The following is a 17,167-nucleotide window of genomic DNA, read 5'->3' on the forward strand; positions in this document are numbered from 1 at the left end:
CAAGGAAGTGTCAAGGGCGGAAGAGCTCGAGGCGAGGGCAGGGCAGTGCCCGAGAACGGCTTAGGGGACACAGGCTGCAGGATCCTGCCATCATTCTGCTCCAGAAAACCCAACCCGGAGCCTCCAGCCCTTCCAGGAAGCAAGGGCGCCCGCCCACCGACACACACAACGGCTCTGGACAACAGGGAGAGTCACAGACCAAAGCAATACACGCAAACTCTAATGTAAACATTTATTTAAAAAATACTACAGAGGAGAGATGTGGATTCAAAAAAGAGTCATATACAGAAACAAAATGTACTGGACCAAACGACGAGAGAGAGAACCCATAGGCATGGAGAGGGAGGGAGTGGAACACTATTTACATGTCATTTATAAAAGAGCGAGTCTACAAGAGTGTAATACCAAATATAAATGCAAACTATAGTGGCACGTCACGTGGAGGAAGAGGAGGCGGGTGCCTCACGGAAACAGGAGGCGAGGGGCCTGGTGGGTGGGTTTGCTGTCTGCAAGGCCGCTGGCGGTGTGCTAGCCTCCCTCAGTCCTGACAGCGTCTGAGGGGGCGAAGAGGTGATGCGCTGTGAGAACAGTATCAAACGATCCGGAGGAATAAAACAGTCTAGGTGACTAGTGTAAAACAGGGCCTGTGTGAGGTCACGGGTGAAGGTGTGAGGAGCAGAAGGTGGGCTTCTCCTGGTTCCTCCAGGGGTTGCTTCTGGCTGGAGTAAGACCCACTCCTCAGGAGCTGCTCCGGGTCACGGTCAAGGAGAGCCTGGTCCTGGGCAGCCCAGGGGAGGTGCCGGCACACCTGCTCTCGAGACACTCTCTAGGGCGCCGTTTCCGGTGGCTTCCTTCCTCCCTGGCTACGTGCTGCTCGTGGTCATTAAGAAAGACATTTGCCCAGGAGGGCGCAGCCCACACTCCTGGGCTTTGTGGCCGGTCCTCTCCTCCTGTCTTTGCGGTGTCCACGTCTGCACCGGCTGTGCTGAGAGCAGAGCTGTGAAATGCTTCAAGAACTCCAGAAAACTGAAGACTGGCTTGTCACAAAGGAGGAAGTCCTGCAAGAATCTACTTTGTCTTAGGGGAGTACAAGGGAGGGAATGGAGATCAGTCAGAAATCAAGGTCAAGTGCCTTTTTCGGGCACCTGCAAGTTCAAAAGGAAGGTAACACTGGGCCACTGAAGACCAGCCTAGGCCGGGGCCAGGGCCAGGGCCAGCTCAGCACCAGTGTTCACACAACAAGCCGCCCCTCTGCCCTGCCCCTGCCCTGCATGCTGGACGGCGACCTGCTCCCCTTCAGCCTCGGGCTTTCCATCCAGAACGGGCAGTGCGTGTCAGAGAGCTGGGACTGGGCTCGAGGACACGCAGCAGGATGACAGGACAGTCCCCTCCTTCCTGCGACCCAAGGCTGGCTGTTAGCACCTGCTGTGCCCAAGTAAGAGCTGTCCTTCACGTGAGGAAGTGGTGAGGGCCCAGCCCCGGCAGCAGCGGAGGCCGAGTGACCGCTGGCAGAGCTCCCCAGGATGCAGTGCTGTAGACGGGTCTTAAGCACAAGAGGTACGAGGAGGAGGAGGGTGCAGGCTCCCTCCACCAGTGAGTGAAGGCAACAGTTCCAAGGCCTGGAGACAGAGCTCCCGTTCTTTTTGGGGAAAAGGGAGGCGAAGGCATAGCCAGAGGAAATCCCCCAGAAAGAAGAGAGAGAGGAAGCGCTCACCCACCTTCACAGCTGGCCTGAGGGCAGTCCCGCAGCCCGTGGGGAAGGGCTGGCGTGCCGACTGCAGTCCACCAGGCGGGAACCCACAGACAGAACTCGGACAGAGGCTCAGCGAGCGGCTGAGGAGGAGGAAGTGCAGGACAGTGGGTGCACAACGTAGGTAGTAGGGCGGTACTCCATGGTGGCCCTCCGCTCCCGGGCCAAGGTCCCAGCTCGCAGGTCCTGTGTCAGCCACCGCCACGGGCCCGGGAGCCCTCACCCACTGCAGGCGGCTCTGGCTGGCCTGATGCCGGCTTCTGCTACCTCTGTACGATGTCACTGATCTCTTTCACGGAGCTGAGGAGCTTGCTGAAGTCCTGAGTGGCCGCTGGGCCACTCCCTGCGGTCGCCGGGCAGATCTGTAGCTCCCGGAGGTTGTTCTCCAGTTTGTTGATGGCCTCGCGGAAAGCGAACTTGTTCCTCATCTGCTGGATGGAGTCCACATAGCTCACGCAGAACGTGTAGAGGTTTTTGCCGGCTTCCAGCACGGCGCTGTGGCTGGCCATCTGCTCGGAGTTCTTGGAGATGGCACGGCACAGGGCCTCGGTGCTGTCCAGGACCACGCCCTTGGTGACGGTGCCGCTGGTGATGCGCTCGGGAGGCTGGCGGGTTTTCCGAAGGGACACGCGGGTCGATATGAGCGGGATGAAGGCGGTGGAGGACAGCTGGTCCCCTGCCAGGGCGGAGGACGCTGCCGGCAGAGTGGAGGGAGTGGGGCCCGGGCTGGTCGGGGTCGCCGCCGGCTTGGAGGAGGACTGGGGCTTTGGCACGGACAGGAGCACGGGCTTCTTGACGCCCTCTCCCGGCTGGCTGGCTCTGGCAGCGTCACTGTTTACGGCATCCACAACCACAGCCGTGGCCTTCGCTTTCCCGCTGGCGCCTGCCTCCGCGGCTGCTTCCTGGCTCGGGCTCGGAGCGGGCCTCCCGGCTTTCCCAGCAGAAGCTGGCAGGGGGGGCGGCGGGGCAGGCTTGAGCTTGGACAGCCTCCCTTTGTCTCTCCCCGGGGACTCGGAGGAGGGCTTGTGCCTCCTCATCCGAGATTCCTCAGCGGGGGCCCTGCTGGTCCCTCCCGATGCTCCTGGTCCCGCTCGGCTGGCGGCGGGCGCTGGCTCGGCGGCGGCAGATGTCCCCGAGGGGCCAGACTTCCCGGCCTCCTCCTTGTGGGCCAAACCAGAGGAAGGAGCCACCGCCACCTGCCTGCGGAGCAGCTTTGGAGTCAGACTGGGAGGGCTGGAGCCCGGGCTGGACTCCGCCGTGTCTTTGAAAACCTCATCGGCCAGCTCCTCCATCTTCTTCACCAGCCTTGGCGGGGGCGTCACCGTGCCTCTGCTCACCTGGTCAGACCTGGTCTCACTCGCCCGCTTGCGAGGCAGAGCTGGCTTCTCGCTTTTGTGCCCTCCAAACGTGGACGAGTCAAACTGTCTCCCCGTGGACTGCAGGTCCCGGGGCAGCGTGACTGACCTCCACTCTGTGTCCTTGGCCCCGTGGGGCACGCAGGAGGCAGAGCAGGACCTCAGGAAGCGCTTGCTGGCGCTGCTGCCGCTCTCCTCTTCGCTGGCTGCTAACCGGCTGCTGGTCAGCGTGCTGGCCTTCCACACGTGGGGAGACCGGAAGCCGCCTGACTCCCGGAAGGCTCCGTTGGGGATGCCAGCCCCGCTGCTAGGCTTCGGGGACTTGGCGGGCTCGGCTGCGTCTGAGGGGGGGAGAGCAGGCGCCCCGTTACTGACTTCGCGGCCCTCCTCCTCCCCGGCCCCCCTGCGCTCCGGCTGGCCGTCCATCTCCCGGAAGGAGCTGCTGCGCTTGGGAGGGGCAGGCGCCGTCTTCTTCTTCTTCTTGATCAGGGCGCTGAACAGGTTGGTCTTCTTGTCTTTGGGGAGAAGGCGCTCATCTTCATTCAGGCAGCCGTCCTGGGGGCCTCGTTCTTTCCGAGGGAGCAGTGGAGACACAGCGGGCTCGTGGTCCAGGGGATCTGAAACACAGGGGGAAGGGTCACCAAGTCCGAGCTAGACTCCGAGGGGGCAAGGAACCCCGAGCTAGCCTCCTACTCTGGGCTCTGGGCTCGGAAAGGCCTAGGAAGTTATTTCTTTTTGCTCCTCCTCAGCTTTCTCATCTGTGGGACAGAGGCTATGCCTGGCTGGCACTTTCAGTGGTTAGAGCATTAGCCTGCGCACAGAAGTGTTGCAGGCTTGATTCTGGTCAAGGGCACGTACCTGGGTTGCAGGTTTGATCCCTGGCCCAAGTCAGGGTGCATGTGGGAGGCAACCAATTGATGTGTCTCTCTCATATAGATGTTTCTCTTTCCCTCTTCCTTTCCTCTCTCTTTAGAATAAAAACACTAAACAAACAAACAAACAAAAACAAAAATCCACCAAAAACGACACACAAAAAACTTGGGAATCAGGTTTCTACAGGTCCTGCTGTGGCAAAGCATCCCGTATGGCCAGCCTGCCCAGTACCTTCCCACTTAGTCTGTGACCATAAGAGACCCTTACAAACCAGAGGCTAGCCCACCGGCACTTCTGTCCCGCTGGGCTGCAGGTTGGGGGACAGGGGGACAACTGCTACATCAGAGCAGCCTGGCTCCAAATAGAGCCTGGCACACAGGAGGCACCAGATCAGCCCCTGAAAATACTGAGAATCCTCCTGAACCACTCCATCTCACTCTCGCTTCTCAGAGTCCAGACAGGACGCACGTTCTGGGCCACAGCTGTGAGTGACACGTGAAAAGGCGGGCTTCTCCCTCAGGTTTCACAGCACCTCTGCCTGTGTGACTGCCCTGACTGCTGATGGCTCACGGGGTGGGGTAGGTGTGCTTCGGGAGAGGAGAGCCTGCCTTTAAAGCCAGGTTACTGACACGGGATTGCCTGCCCTTCTGTGCAGGCTCGCTCACTGCATCCCATGTGCCGCTGACCCTGGGCCGCCAGGGGGTGGGAGGGACGACATACCAGGCTCTCCCGGGCCCTTGGAGTGGGGCGTCTCAGGCAGGTCGGTGAAGTCCTTGTGCTCCGTGGCTCTCCTGGAGGTCCTTGTCTTGGTGGGCAGCTCTGGGGCCTGTAGCAGAGTACCTGCAACCCCTCGCATGCCTTTTTTCCCCAGTTCCTTTTCCACTTCTAAGAACCACAAAAAAAAAAAACAACACACACACACACACAAACCAGCAGCCATTAGTATGGGTCACTTCTGGTGTGTTGGTTTTCTTTTTCTTTTTAAAGTAACAGTGTCATCTACACACATTTACAGAAAAGACATAAAAATAAAGAAACAGTAGTTTCAGAGTTCTGCATGGCTACGAAGGACAGCGCTCCACACTCAACACTTCCGTCCTGCTTTCTGCTCTCAGAGAACTTGCTGGCCCCCGCACTTCTCCCTGGGAGTGAACTAGAGGACCAGGGCTGGAGTCCCCTACACCCCTCCCTCCGACCCCAACCTTTCACCCGTGGCAGGCAGGCACCCCGAGGTCGGGCACATTACCATCGGATATGCTGGACTCCTGAAACATGGTCTCAAAGGCTTGGTGGATTTCAGCAAAGGAGGGCCGGTCAGAGGGATTCCATTGCCAACCTGGACAGATGAGACCGAGTCAGACCTCCCAGGAGGCCTTGCTAACGATAACAAGTGTGTGGCTAGCAATTCTCCAGGAAAAGTCTAGAATTGAAAGAAGCATTCCACTCCTGCTACCCACCTTTCGGTGTGACAAGTTAGTGATGAAGGCCAGTGGGTCCTATCAGGCATTAAGAATTTAAAAAGACTGTAGAACCTGGCAGCATATGGATTCCAAAATCCCAGGGAGATGTTGACAGTGGAACTGCATTCACAAACATTTTTCTCCCAACCCCAGTCTAGCAAGGGCACAGAATGACCAAACCAAACAGGCCGCCTTCTACTTTACCTTACTCCACATTATCAAAGCCAAACGCTCATTAGTGAAGACATGCTAGTCAACAAGGTTAAAATGATGAAGGACCGATCAGGGTGAGGATGCAGACTCACTTACACACACTTCTGGTGGGAGTATAAGTTGGTACAACTTTTTTTGAAAAACAATTTGGCAAAATCTATTAAAACTTAAAATGCACACGGCTCTCTGAGCCAACAGTTCAATGATTAGCAAAACCAGTGCAAAGCAGAGGTGTGTGCGGGAGTGCTCACTCCCGCCTTGCTTATGGCAAAATCCCAAACAAATGTCCATGAAAAGAGGATGAAAAGTCCCCAATGGGATGCCAAACAGCTAGATAAAATTAAGAGGGGGGAGGAGGAGAGGAGGGACATCTCCAAGTTATGAACGTGGAAAGATTTGTTACACTGCTAAGTGCAAAGAATGCTGCAGGAATGGTTTTATATGTATAATAAAACCATCCAGGTAAATGTCCCCTGGAGTGGCTACCTACTACAGCAGCTGTGTGAAGGTAGCCCAGGAGTTGGTATTTATTGAAAAGAAATCCAAGTTTGGTATGCATCAATCCCAATTTTGTATTAAGAACAAAAAACCCTCACACATAAAGGGATAGAGAAAAACTGGAAAGAAAAAAAAGTCTGCCAAAATATGTCTCCAGTTAGTTCATTCACTGCTTTACACACGCACTCCCGCAGTGGCATGCTTCACAAAGCCCACATCGGTGTTTAGAACGGGCAGGGGAGGCTCACATGCTCGCATGAGTTCGTAGACCTTCTCGGGGCAGCCTTCTGGGCGCTCCATGCGGTAGTCTTTCTCCAGCAGCTCGTACACCTGGGACAGGTCAATGCCCGGGTAGGGCGACATGCCGTAGGTAGCGATCTCCCACAGCAGTACTCCGAATGCTAGGGAAGGAGGAGAACGGTTACTTGAAACGTGCAGAATTTTTAAGTATTCTACATTTACAATTGGTTACCTGTGTAGAAGACAGAAGCTACACCTTCAGAAACAGGCCAGGCACTGACAGTTTACCAGGCTCTTTACTACTAACTGCCCAGGACAGAATGAAGCTCTCCATTCACTCACCCCCAGACCAGAACGCGCTGAAGGAGCAGAGGGCCGCGCAGATGAGCCCTCCAGGGCCTTGGAGGTAACGTGACCACCTTGTAGGGATATGTGTGGAGGGAGCTAGGACTAGTGGTCAGGAAACATTCCCACTCCTAGCTCTGTGACCACTAGCTCTGTGCTTAAGACAGGCCCCTCTTCTTTCTGGAGTATGAGGTATCTCTAAGGTCCCCTCCAACGCTTCACAAGAACCTTACACAATCTTTACCCAGCCAGCATGGCTCAGTGGTTGAATTGACCTATGAACCAGGAGGTCAAGGTTCGAATCCCGATCAGGGCACATGCCCAGGTTATGGGCTTGATCCCTCATGTGAGGCACGCGGGAGGCAGCTGATCAGCAATTCTCTCTCATCATTGAGGTTTCTATCTTCCTCTCCCTCTTCCTTCCTCTCTGAAATCAATAAAAATATTTCAAAATCTTTGAAAGTTTTGCAGGCCCTGAGTACAGCCTTGACATTCCCAATCTCATTAAAGGAAGCAGAACTGACTCCTCCCTAGAGAAATGGGTGGCTCAGGTGTAGGGCAGAGAATAAAGTGGAAACATCACAGGCGATATTGAAAGGGTCTTGTCAAAGGGACTAGGAGCAATGTGAAGTTCCTACCAGCCAAAGATGAGACAGCCTGAGCATCAATAAGGAAAGTAACTGTAAACCCACAACCCAGGTTCTTGCCCTGACCAGGAATCAAACCTCAGACCTTTAGTGCACAGGCCAACGCTCTAACCACTGAGGAACACTGGCCAGGGAAAAAAGTATGACTTGTATGATTTAATGGGAAGGTTGTACACTAACAGAATATTTAATAATATTTGGAAATTATTGTCTATTTTTGGAGGAGGACACTGTAGTTATGAGAATGAAAATGCTATCTTTAAGAGGCTCATACTGAAATACTTATGGACAAAGTAATATGATACCTGGAATTTGCTTCAAAATAAGAGTCGGTGGAGTGGGTGGGGCACAGAGGATGCAAGAGCGCCATGAGGTGTGACCAGTAAATTGGGGATGGGGGCACGGGCGCTCATTAGGCACCTCTGTCTTCTTTAGGGTGTGCTTGCAACTGCCACGGGAGTTCTTTAAAAAGTGAAAACACAATGCTGTCACCTGAGGCTTCAGAGGTAAGAGCCTCCGGAAAGCCCCAGCCAAGCCACAGAGCACTCCCCGCAGGGCTGGCTGGGTGCCCCAAAACGAAGCAGCAGACTTCGAACGAAGATAAAGGGTAAGTTAACCTCAATTATTTTAGAAGAAAAAACTCATTTTTACTTCATTTTGAAGAGAGAATAGGGAAAAAAAAGACTTTCAAATGAAAAAGAAGCAAAAAAGAGAATTAAATAATGGGGGGAGGGGCAAATGAGCAAGAAAGAGGCAGTGAGAAAGCAAGAGGGAAAAAACCAATAAAAACAGGAAAGAAGCCCCCCTGGGCGGGCAAGCAGGGGGCTGGGGACGCTGGGGCCTTACCCCAGACGTCGGACTTGATGGAGAACTTGTTGTAGGCCAGGCTCTCGGGCGCCGTCCACTTGATGGGGAATTTGGCCCCGGCGTGGGCTGTGTACGTGTCCCCGGTCATCAGCCGGCTCAGGCCGAAATCGGCCACCTTCACCAAGTGGTTCTCCCCTACCAGGCAGTTTCGGGCAGCAAGGTCTCTGCGAAAGGAATGGTTCACCATGAGAGGTCCCAGCTGGCTTTCCAGCCTCACAAATCCACCACCGACAACGGAAAAAGGGAGTCAGGACCCCGGGAGACTCATATTAACTCCCACCAGGGAGCAGAGCCGGCCCTCAGCACCACCTGGGCTCCCAACATGGAGAGGCAGCGGGGGCGCTGGAGGGGCCCGGGCCCCGGGACCAGGAGCACGGTCTTACTGGACTCAGCTATCACATTCACAAATGGCAAGGATAATCACAGCGCCTACTTCTGAGGGTCGTGGTGGTAGTTCATTCTATGGGAAGTGCTTCAACCGGTGCCTAGAGAACAGTAAGTGTTACCTGTCTGTCTGGTTGTCACTGCCCTCTGCCAGGAAGAAAAGCATAGGCCAGTTCCCGAGAAACTCACACAGAGCGAGTCTCCGCCTGCACTGCCCAGACTTGGTGGACAGAGTAAAATGAAGCCCATGATTCCCTTTGCCCGGACCGTTCCCTACTTTCCCCTTTCTTCCTGATGCTTCCAAATGGATCCTGAAACTTCCCTCCATCTAATCACTTCCTCTTGCCTCCTGATTCTGCCAGGGAGTAGGAATCTAATCTTGGTTCAAGGACATTAGCCATGAAATCACAAGGCAAACAGGAATGGAGCAATGAGCCGAGGCAGCAGCTAAAGCCATGGCTGCATAGGACAGCTCCATCAGAGGGAAATGAAACACAGAGGAGCTGTGCCTTGCAGGGTTTTGGTAACGGCTTCTAAGTCTGCTTGAATGAAGAGGGAACGGCCCTTGCTGTGCAAGGCAAACCAGTCAGGAAATCTCAATTTGCAGCCTCAGAGGGTTCATTTTGAGTGACAGGCGCATGTGAATCGGGTCTCCTGGAGCATAGCAAATCTGTCGTACAAGGAGCGCAGCGCTTCACACATGCTACCCTGTTCCTCACTGTGAGATCGCCCGTGCAGGTCTCATCCTCCAGTTAATTGGGTGGGAAAGGTCACCACGTGGTGTGGAGAGCATCCTGCATAAAAGACTCCGGCAAAGCCCGTCAGGCTCTGTCCGGCACTGCCTGTCTCTTTGCTAGGGAGCCATTTCCACCACCAAAGAATGCGAGGACCAAGGTAATTGCGGCACACTTGAAGGTCAAAACACTCCAGGCTTTAAAACAGCAAAGGCGCTTCTTTTAGAAGCACAGGCACACAATTCTGACAATTGTGGGAACATCGCTGACCCAGATGACAGCAACTTAAGTGGAGAATCAAGTGATAATGAGGAGACGGGAGGGGGGAACCACCCCACGCAGAAACAAAACCCGCGCGCTGGCCATTACCGCAAACGTGTGTAAAAGCAACGCCCACTGCCCAGGAGCAGGTCATAGGACGCACGCGGGCTGGAGGAACAACAAGCCTCCACTTCAGAGGGAGCCGTGGTTCCGTGGAAGGACGCCTTTTATGAACCATTTAATATTCTATTTAGTTCCAACCAAATGGTGCCGAAGGGAGTGTTTCTTAGGCCTGGCCTTCCGCACACCGAAGCGGCAGAGTCAGGACTCAGTGCTCGCCTTTGTTTCAGGGCTACTGTGCTGCCGGCACTCCCCTTAGAGGCTGGGCCAGCGGCCCGAGGCTGGGCTTTTCCCAAAGGATGCCCAGCCCCGCTCGCTCCCTGGCGGTGTGGGGGCTGTGCGGCCAGTCCTACCTGTGGATGAAGTTCTTCTTCTCCAGGTACTCCATGGCTGAGGAGATCTGAGTGGCCATGTACAGCAGCACCACAGCGTTCACCTCCTGCCGGTTACACTCTCTCAGGTAATCCAGCAGGTTCCCATAGGTCATGAACTCAGTGATTATGTAGAACGGGGGCTCCCGGGTGCAGACCCCTGCCAACGAGACATGGAGGGCTTCAGGATGCTGCTCTACTCCCAACGGAACGGGTGTCAGAGAGGACTGGCTCTGAGGGAAAAGGCTTCCGAAACAAACGCTAACTCTGCTCCCACTTCTAGTATGGCTCCGAGCACTGTGACTGAGCCTGTGCTCCTGCGGGAGGGGCACGCTCCTGCTCCTGTCTTCCTCTCAGGCCTCACAGGAGAGGCTGTCAGTGGGTTCAGAAGCAAAGGCCAGGCCCACGTCAAACGGCCTAAAAACCATTGTTAGTTTACCTCAGAGGTTATGCCTGATGGCTAAGTCTGCTTACAGAATCACTTCAGTGAAGGAACATTAAAAATTCTTAAGTTTGCCACACTAGTGTGGCTCAGTGGTTAGGTGTCAACCCATGAACCCTGAGGTCACAGTTTGATTTCAGGTCAGGGCACATGCCCGGGTTTCAGGCTAGATCCCCAACAGGGGGCATGCAGGAGGCATGACAGAATCATCATTACGGATGATTCTCTCTCTCTCTCTCTCTCTTTTTCTCTTCCTCTCTCCCTCCCTCCCTCCCTCCCTCCCTCCTTCTCTCTCTCTCTCCTTTTCCTCCTCCTCCATTCCTCTCTGAAACCAATAAAAATATACTTCAAAAAAAATTCTTAAATTTCAAAAGCCGATTTGAGACTTGAGAGCTCTCAGGTGTCAATTTAAAGTAGTAACATTCTCTCCCTCACAAACCCCCCCAACACACACAACCCCACCGAGGCCTCCTTTACCGACGGCCGAGTGCCGGTGGGGAACTCGGCCAGCCGTCCCCTCTGCCCTAACGCACCTGCGCCCCGAGGGCTCGCTGACACTCACCAAGTAACTGGACCAGGTTGGGGTGCTTGATCTCTTTCATCACGGCGGCCTCTTTCAAGAACTCCTCCACCTCCATGGTGTCCTCCTGCGGGGAAAAAGTGGTGAAATTCTTTCAGCAAGGAGCGTGCCTGAGTGGGAAAGTGCGACATGAATGGTCAGTACGAGCTGGAGCTTCAATGAACAATCCTCTGGCCAACCAGTTCCACCACACTGCTCTGGACAGTTTTGTCACCGCTGCTGACCCCCTCACAGCACCAGGAAGTCCCCGCTGGGGCTGAGCGTTCGGATTCCCCCAGGGCAACACATCTGGGCGGCCTGTGTATGCGGGTGACTTGCTTCTGGTGGCACAGACCATATTGGTTTCCATCACCTTGTGGAGTTGGGGGGGAGATGTGTGCAGGCAAATGCCAAAAACATGGTACTAGTTCTCTAAGCAACAGCGAGGTTTCACGGGGTCCTAAAAAGCATAATGTAAAAAAAAAAAAAGAATCTGAAATATGCCCTTGATTTAAGAGAAGAGACCTGGATGATACAAAAGATACTGGATTGCCAAAGAAGAACAATATCTCAAAACACGATAGGAACAGAGCATGCGACACTAAAGAATGTGGTGTCACGGCTCTTAACGAAGCAGTCACCGCTCCGCCAGGTCCATTGCTCAGATTCTAAAGCATCCTCAGGGCATCGAGTTTGCAGCACCCGGATGCCGAGGGGAGACAGAGATATCAGCAAGGGCCCAGAGCAAGAGTGAGGGACACTGCATTTCCTCACATATTCTGAGTCTAGGTCAGCGATTTTCAGCCCGTGTGCTGCAGGAATTCTTAACACGTGCAAGACTGACTGTTTAGTCAAGGGCACAGACCTCTTTTCCCTTAGTCAAATAAAGAAATGACAACAACCAATACAAAAATAGCTGCCTGGTGTGAATGAATCAAAATTATACCTTTTTTTGGGTCAGACTGGCAGAAACATAAGCTTTTGGTGTGCTGAATTCAGTAATGAGTTTACGGGTGAGATGAAAAGGGCCGAAATCACTGCTCTGGGCTCCTGTGGTAGACCCTATTGTACAAGAGCCTTGTTGGGCTTCTGTTGGGTAACCCTCTTTCTGACTTAAAGAACCCCCTGTCCACACCACAGGAAGCAGTGGTGATAAATGACGTGGCCTGTTTGCTGTGAGAACCTGGCTATGATGGCCAATGCCGCCACCTCCAGGTTTCAACATGGACTCTGAGTTTTACTGAGAGAAAGAGTGCATGGAGATGGGTGGTTCCTCCCGCCCCTTTGGGAGACGAAGATCTGACCGCCTCCTCGCCTGACGGCACCATTCCTCAGGGAAGACGTGCAGAGGGCGGCCAGCCTCTCTCAGCGCTTCCGTGCCTACAAGTGAAGCATGACCAATGGGTTATGTGTCAGCCATTATCACTGCTTAGTTAGGGCTCTGCGAGACTGAAACTCTGAACAATTTACTGCTCTTTAAAAATGGCGAGCTGCTCTAAATGCCAATTAAACAGCCGGTAGTCTCTGTGTCTCCTCCCTGCTGCCACCCCATTAGCTGCTTAATTCTTCCGAGTCCCCTCTACTCCTAACACGCTCAGCCGGCCGTGCCGTTTGGGGCGGGAAGTGCCCTGATTGACCAGCTGACATGCTAATGCCAGAGAGCCGACGCCTGCCAGAGCCGGAGACTCACTGCTGCTCGTGTAGGACCAGGAGCTGTAAGAATCTTGCTTGGCCAGCAATATGTTCAAAAAGTCGCTCTCCCATGAAGTTTTCTAGACACGCGGAGTCATTTTATTTTAAAGCGCATGTACAGCGAAACAATTTCAGGAACATCCCGTGCTCTTACAGCTACTGGATCTTCTCTAAAAGAGCCGTGTCCTCAGGCCTGGCCATGCACAAAAGAACACAACCTTCAAGGCACCCGCCTCTCTCTGTCTGCCTCTCTCTCTCCCTTCATTCGAGCACATGCTTGCACCTGCGGAAACAGTGCAAATAAACCCTTTGAGGAGGGTCAGTGTGGACTGTCTCCCTCTGCTGGAATCAGACCTGGTTCAGCTGACAATGGGAACTGCTGACAGCATCCTGCCCATCGCTGTCCCTGATGCCCTCCTGCTACATTTACATTCCTTCAATTCTATTTAAAAACTTCCCACCACGTTTCTGAAGAGAATTCTTCCATTTACATAGTAAAATAAAATTTGCTCAGATTAATTAGGGTGAAGACAATACTGAGTAAAAGTGTGAATTCCAGGCTGATCCGTTAGGGCGGGGATGGGTCGCCTGGCCTCTCTTCACAAGGACTGGCTGGCCCCGCCCAGGTGCGGGGAGCTTTTGGCTGGCACGGCCGAGAGGCTAAGGGACGGCTGGTGAGTTCTGCTGACCCGGCTCTGCCACTGTGGACCCGGGTACGTGGCTCACAGAAGAGATAGCACAGAGGCCCTCAAGAGCCGCCGCGCTCCCATCCACGGGAGGAAGAGCAGTGTGCCCGTGCAGAGTGCAGCGCCCCGCCATGTCAGCACTCCGCCAGCGGCACGCTAATGACTGTGAGGACAGCTGGTCTCTTCCCCTGAGCAGCAGGCGGGACACACTGCTGCATCTAAGATAGGCTGGCTCCTTAGCACTGTTTCTGCCTTTCTCACAGATACATCTCCCAGACTCCACACCTCCCAGGAATGTTCTAGCAGCTTCCTCTGTGTGCTCAGGGCGCACCTCCAGGAGTCCGTATTCTACGTCATAAAGACAACTCCACGTCCTGGGGCCGCACAGCTTTCAGGCCCCACTGCCGCCCGGGGGGGCCCAGGCCTGGGCCAGGGCTCCTGTCTGAGATCAGTTCCCACGTGTTTCAGGTTGTTAGGTGAGCAGGGCTACAACCACAGGGCAGTGCCATCCTCCGGGTGCTCGGCCCTCGTGAAGCCAGCGAGCCCGCGAGGACTGTGCCCGGCCAGTGCTGCCCTGGAGCCCTGCCTCCCGCTCACAGCTGCAGCTTCCAACAAAACCAATTCCTGGGGAAATGACAAACGTGAAAGCCAGCACACTGAGCGGGAGGGGACATGAGCAGGCACTTGCTCACACTGCTGGCAGAGTGCAATGGCGGGCTCCTTGGGGGCACTTGGGGGCAGGGTCACAGCCACAAATGCCCGTGGCCCGTGGTCCAGTAGTTCTACTCGAGCTGACCCAACAGGCCACTCCGCCCATGTGCCAGCAAGGAGCGGCCCGCGGCCCTGCTTGTAGCAGCCAAGTATGGGGAAGAATACAAATGTCCGAGGAGGCTGGTACATCCTCAAATACTGCCACACACAGTGAGACAGCCTGACGTGCACAAGGAACAACCGTCAAGTTACGTGAAGTGGACACAGAAGCATGGAGCAGTGTCGATGGCATGCTGCCACACGGTTAAAAGTAATGCACACACGGACTATTTCTGGAAAGACACAAAAATCAAGGAGGAGGCTGTGCACATCTTACCTGTTCGAAATAGGTAAAGAACTGGGTACAATTTTAAACCAACATATAGCAACATTATGTTCCACTATTTTAATGGTAAATTTGTTAGCTTATGATTCAATCATAACACCCCAACTAGACTAACAGTAATCTTTTCTAAATCCTATAATTTACACAACTATTTCAAAGGAAAAAACTGACTTTTACAAACTAAGTTGGAACACAGCTCAGGTGAAACTTGGGGCTTTTTGCAGTGACAATTGGTTCTCTTAGGCACATCCTGCCATTAGCAAGGGTCCAGGCAAGCCTATATCCTGCTGAATATTGTCCACATTCAAACTAGAGGCTCCCCATCAGGAGGCCTTGGCTGTATTTGCAGTTTCCCATCCATAGGGGTCAGCTTAGCGCCTCCTTTTTTCCTCCAGTTTTCTTTGGTCCTCCTTATGCCCTGGAGGTGTAGGAGCCAAGGCCGCCTGGGGGTTCAGTGAGGAGTCACGGTTAAATTAGGGCCTGGCTCCCCCTGCTGGTTCTGCCTGTGAGGGGCCAACCATACACATCTGGCAGGACAGGGATGAGGGAAGAGACTGACTTGGGGGCTCACTGGGGCCTGGCACAGAGACGCTGAGTTTGGAGGACCACCTGGCTTAGAGCTGCAAGGTTTTCCGGGATCTTGAAGAGAAAGGCAGATCGTGGCTACCGTCAGTGAGGGAAGTGAGTGGGGAGGGGGAAAGGTGATTTTAAAGGTGCATAACCGTGGTCTGTGTGTATTTTATGGTGGGTGGGGAATAAGAGCCTGAGTGACAGCATAACAATAATTGGGCTTGGAAGCAGGATGTCTGGGTTTGAGCCTGGCTCTGCCACTCCAGCCTGTAGAGCTCCAGGCCAGTGACTTCACCTCCCTCTGCTTCCACTTTTTCAATGTTAAGTGGGGGAAATACACTACTCTTTCCTTAACGCTCTTCTAAGGTTTCACTGAGATGCCACATGCAAGGCACCCGGAACTCTTCCAGGCACGTGGCAGGAGCTCATAAACACCAGCCATTACTGTCACTGAGAGCCCACTCAAATCCTCAGCTCTACAGTGGGGATAAATGCTCCAAGTACGGACACTAATCCTATCAGATGAGTGGGAGCATGGAGAGGTCTTACACAGTGTGAGGGAGAGGGGGATCATTTATTTAGAAGTCGCTTAGGTGTTTTGGGTTAACATCCCTCAAGATGATGCCTTTTCCTTTCCCCAAATGGCTACCATTTGGGGTGACTGCTCACAGAACTCCATGCAACTGGGTCCTCCTGTACCTTGGGACCACAAGTTACTAAGGCTCTTGAGGGGGAATCATTAAAAGCATATAATAAAGTTAAAAGCCCATCAGTAGAGAAGGACATGAAGTCCCTCCTCCGTTGCTCAGAAAACACCACCACAGCACCGGCTTCAAGTCGCACGAGCTCTTTCTCTTTTTACAAGTTTGCACGCACGTCTTGCCTGGATTGAAATCCCGTGTATTTCGTACTTTTAGTCTTCCTTGTTTCTTTCTGCAAATCCTGGCAAACGTGTGGGCGACACCCAGGGTTTTAACAGCCCAGTGTCTCGGGGCCGAGTCCTCAGCCGAGCGCTGAGTGGAGGGGCTGCAGCACAAGCACGCCCTTCCTGTGCCCCCGGTCCGGAAGCGGCAGGGCAGGCGGGTTAGTCCTTTCTGGGGCTCACATGTAGCCTCCCTGTGAAGCACAAACCCTATCAGCACTTCCTGGGCATCAAGCCTTCGAGGGGCCCCGCTGCCTCCAGGACAGCATCCCAGCTCCTCACCCTGGCAGTGCCCTCTCTGCCCTCCATCTGTCTCTCCTGACCTTTGATCCCTTGGCCAGGGCTTGCTCCTCCACTATGGCCCCAGCTCCCGAGTCCCTTCATGCTCCCTCTCACCAAGCAGAGCGCGCTGGGCAGCCCTCCATTCATTCCTGTGAAGTGACATAGCGCCATGCTCATACCTTTGTGGTCCTTGTCACACTCACTACAATTATGAATATATTGCTCATTTCTCCTACTAATTAGACTGCCTACGCCTACTACTAACCAGACCATTCTAACTACCTAGACTAGCCTGAAGTGAAGACCTCTGTCCAATTATTTCACAACCCCAGTGTTAAGTGCAGGGTCTGGCAAACAAAAGTAAGGGACTCATAAATGCTTATTAAATTTTAAAAATCCCATCTGGGAAATACTTAGGAGTCCACAAGGTGACCCCAAACCACACCACCACCACCCGCAACACACACACAAATGTCAGTCTCGCTCCCAGGACAGATCTCAGGAGTCACATTTAATATAGGGCCAGGAAGCTCTTCTGGTTTCTAGGAATACAGAATGTAATCTTTTCTCTAAAGCACATGTGTCAAACACAAGGCCCGCGGGCCAAATCCGTCCCGCCAGGCCTTGCAATGTGGCCCGCACCGCGCTGTCATCACTGCACTCCGCTGCGTTTCCATCACAATGACAGTTTATGACTGTTCAGTAAACCATTCGGCCCGCGATTTAGGCTGGATTTTAGATTTTGGCCCCTTCTCTGATTGAGTTCGACACCCCTACTCTAAAGCGTCCCATTTATTAGG

General features: G+C 53.8%; 1 protein-coding gene across 3 annotated transcripts in view; it reads right to left on the reverse strand.

Annotated features, from left to right (window-relative positions):
* Positions 1–213: 213 nt before the first annotated feature.
* Positions 214–17,167, reverse strand: part of ABL1 (ABL proto-oncogene 1, non-receptor tyrosine kinase) — an 85,985-nt gene continuing 69,031 nt past the window's right edge. For 2 of the 3 annotated variants that reach the window (XM_036416068.2, XM_036416070.2), the window contains exons 5-11: positions 11,123–11,207; positions 10,101–10,278; positions 8,228–8,412; positions 6,398–6,550; positions 5,225–5,314; positions 4,699–4,863; positions 214–3,722 (exon numbers count right to left, since the gene is read on the reverse strand). In XM_036416068.2, coding sequence (XP_036271961.1) covers positions 2,014–3,722; positions 4,699–4,863; positions 5,225–5,314; positions 6,398–6,550; positions 8,228–8,412; positions 10,101–10,278; positions 11,123–11,207 — 2,565 coding nt within the window. In that variant the 3' untranslated portion in view covers positions 214–2,013. Of the gene's footprint in view, positions 3,723–4,698; positions 5,132–5,224; positions 5,315–6,397; positions 6,551–8,227; positions 8,413–10,100; positions 10,279–11,122; positions 11,208–17,167 lie in introns of those variants that run through there. The other variant, XM_036416071.2, reaches the window with a different exon arrangement.

The sequence above is a fragment of the Pipistrellus kuhlii genome, unplaced genomic scaffold, assembly GCF_014108245.1.
Source record: "Pipistrellus kuhlii isolate mPipKuh1 unplaced genomic scaffold, mPipKuh1.p scaffold_m20_p_53, whole genome shotgun sequence".
Classification (NCBI taxonomy): domain Eukaryota; kingdom Metazoa; phylum Chordata; class Mammalia; order Chiroptera; family Vespertilionidae; genus Pipistrellus; species Pipistrellus kuhlii.